We start from the raw sequence: 3,169 nt of genomic DNA, 5'->3' as shown, positions 1-3,169 counted from the left end.
TTGTAATGGAGTAGTAGGTGCCTTCCGCTCTCTAAGGTGTCTCAGGCTCAAAACGAAAAAAAAGTCAAAAGCATGTACGCGAAATTAAATAAAATTTGGAGAAAACATACATGCATGTAATGTCAACAATGTCTACAAATACTTGATGACCTTTAATTACAAAACCAAAATCCCAAAAGCAACCTGAGTTGTGAAGGAAAAAGACACAATTTTAAGTTTGAAGGTTTGTAAAACTGGCATTAAAATGATTCAATCTAACATACAGACTATATTAAGTTGAGTATATTTCCTATAAATTCCCTAAAATGCAGTGCAGCATCATGTGACAAACATGTAATATGACGGTAGAGAGCAAACATTACCAAAAGAAGTAGACGACATACTAGAGCATCCAGTTAGGAGAGATCCCAGTTTAGGCAGCCATCAAACCTGTGAGACAAGGACAAAAAGGAAGAAACACACAGGTTTTAGATGACTGAATTGGCAACATAACACTCGAAAAAGTAATTCTACCTATGACAAACACCTAAATAGATGCATAATTGCAGGGGAAGAATTCAAATGTATTGATTTAGATAAACATTTTAAGTTGTAAACATTATTTTGTTAAGTTGTATTAATGTAACCATGTTGATAATTGCATCAACTCAATACTGTGTGCAATTTTAGCTCAGATTTCTGTGTAAATGGATTGAAAACAAAATTCAAGTTGAAGTAACCCTGCTGAAATTACGTGGACAATTTAACTAATCTTCTTCTTCCTGTTATTATTATTATGTTTGTAACAAGCTGAATGAAAAGAATTCTATGCACGATTACATTTGGTTTTAAAGCAAAGTGTTTACAGAGAGCCTTTAGCTGATTTGGACAGCGTCCAGACTGTAATGGAACTTGTGGTAAATAATCAACTCGTAAGAAACTCGTGCTCTTGAAGTACAATTTTCACACCCAGAGCTCAAGTCATTTGCTGATAGCCGGAGGCGCAGAGTGACCGAGGCTGCTTGCTCAAACATGAAGGGTTCAGCTCAACAAACAAGTCTTAGAACCTTTTACATTTTAGCCATATGTAATGAGTAAAATGACGCCCCACCTGCCAATGATCATCCTAACGTGCATTTTCCATCTCATCTCTGCACTCCTGCAGGAGACTGAAAGGCAGCTTTGGTCATAATGGGCACAGAAAGAGGCGAGCAGGTCGTCATCGATACCCACTACACTACAGTCCACACACTGGGAACGCAGAATGAGGGCAAACGGCTGCGCTACATGCAGAAAGATGGCAGGTTCCCTGTGGTTTTCGAGAAGGCCCCCGGACAGTGGAGCCCGTACCTGATGGACATCTTCACCACGCTTGTCGAGATCCGCTGGAGGGTCATGCTGCTCGTCTTTTCCCTCTCTTACATTCTCTCTTGGCTGTTTTTTGGTCTCTGTTATTGGCTCATTGCATACGTACACGGGGATGTTGATGATTTAGATAACTCACCGTGTGTGGAAAATGTGCGAGGCTTCACTGCGGCCTTCCTGTTCTCAATGGAGACCCAGGCGACTATTGGCTACGGTTTCAGGGGGATGACTGAGAACTGCATGGTGGCCATAATTGTGGTGACGGTTCAAGATGTATTTAGCTGCCTCATTGACACCATTGTCATCGGTATCATTGTTGCTAAAATGGCATCCGCTCGTAAGAGAGCTCAGACGGTTGGTTTCAGTAGCTGTGCGGTGGTCAACCTGCGAGATGGAGTTCTGTGTCTGTCGTGGCGAGTTGGAGATTTTAGGGGAAATCACATTCTAGAGGGAGTCGCCAGGGCCATGTTAGTCCGCTATGTGAAACAGCCACCTGGGACTGTTGTGCTGTCATACGAGGACCTGCAAATCCAGAATCGAGACATCGTCCTTGCCACACCAGCCACCATCATCCACAAGCTGGAGCCTGGCAGTCCGCTGTACAGTCTGGGCCCCGACGACCTGCTGGGGGACGACTTTGAGCTGGTGGTTTCTTTCACCTACACCGGTGACTCGACGGGAATGCTCCACCAGACGAGAACCTGCTACACACCAGCAGACATCAGATGGGGCCAGCGCTTCCAGGACATGTTGAAATTGGGCAAGAGGCACTACAAGGTGGACTACGCTCTGTTCAATGAGACCACGTGGATGCTGGTGCCCCAGCTCAGTGCCGAGGAGTTTGACAGGAGGGGACGTCCTGCAGAGGGGGGTCAGAGCCATGGTCCTCTCTTTGCATCCATCACAAGAAATGGACATGCTTGCAAGGTGAATCCCAACATCACTGAAGAGGTGATGCAGCAAACCTGTTTGTAGAGTAACACAGAGTGGGCGTGAGATGGACAGTGCGATTAAAGGATGTGCTCTTGTAAATATATTTATATGTAACTTTAGTGTTTACAACCTGCTTTTTATATGCATTAAATGAAGAAAATCCATAAATGTAATACAAATAAAAGTTGTAAAACTCTGAAACATGAACTATTGTAATAATCATTCTTTTGGGTATTTTGTAATTATTATTTTACTTGATAGATGTAATTTGTAAAAATAAAATAAAATAAAATAAAATTCAAGAGCTTGTATTTGTACATTTCAAATACTAAAAATACATTGTGTAATATGTCATTTTATTTTCAAATAAGATCCAGTATTATCCCCAGCCACCGCAACTGGCCCAATCATATTGTTTGACTATATGCAATTTAATAATGTGACATGTCCTGTCAGGTCCAGCAATATGCTCAACTACTGCAGTACATTTGAGTTCCTTTAGACTGCAATGTTAGGGGATAAAGGAGAATACTTTATTTTGTATGTTAATGTTTGGTAGTGGGTGAAAGGGAGGGAAAGTGCTTCTCTTTTTATTTTTATTTTTTTTGTTGCTATTTTGTACTGTAAAAAAGTCTTCTGTAATCACACTGTTTTGCATCTTTTGATGGTAAATTTTAAATACTAGAAATATTCTTTCCCCACTGAACTTACATTTACTGCGATTGAAAAAGGCATATTCGGCATACGGAGTCTTTTTTGGCCCAAATGTTCAGCCCCCCCCCCCAGCTGCATTTCAGTTGGCTGTTAACTCAGTCAGTAGTCGCTTTGACAGAAATCACCCATCATGCACTCCTGAATCATTATTTTTTGCTATTTTCAATTTGAACAAGTT

General features: G+C 41.3%; 1 protein-coding gene across 1 annotated transcript; it reads left to right on the top strand.

The window, feature by feature from the left end:
* The first annotated feature begins 1,160 nt into the window (after window positions 1–1,160).
* On the top strand, window positions 1,161–2,319 carry LOC121957214 (inward rectifier potassium channel 16-like). Its single transcript, XM_042505746.1, has one exon. It carries the CDS (start codon window positions 1,171–1,173, stop codon window positions 2,317–2,319), a length of 1,149 nt encoding a protein of 382 aa, XP_042361680.1. The 5' UTR covers window positions 1,161–1,170.
* The last annotated feature ends 850 nt before the right edge of the window (window positions 2,320–3,169 follow it).

The sequence above is a fragment of the Plectropomus leopardus genome, chromosome 17, assembly GCF_008729295.1.
Source record: "Plectropomus leopardus isolate mb chromosome 17, YSFRI_Pleo_2.0, whole genome shotgun sequence".
NCBI lineage: Eukaryota > Metazoa > Chordata > Actinopteri > Perciformes > Serranidae > Plectropomus > Plectropomus leopardus.
Note: the sequence above shows the minus strand (reverse complement) of the source record. Positions and strands in the feature narration are given on the sequence as shown.

What these genes read in the sequence shown, in the direction of transcription:
- LOC121957214 (XM_042505746.1), top strand. Translation starts at nt 1,171, where the DNA reads ATGGGCACAGAAAGAGGCGAGCAGGTCGTCATCGATACCCACTACACT.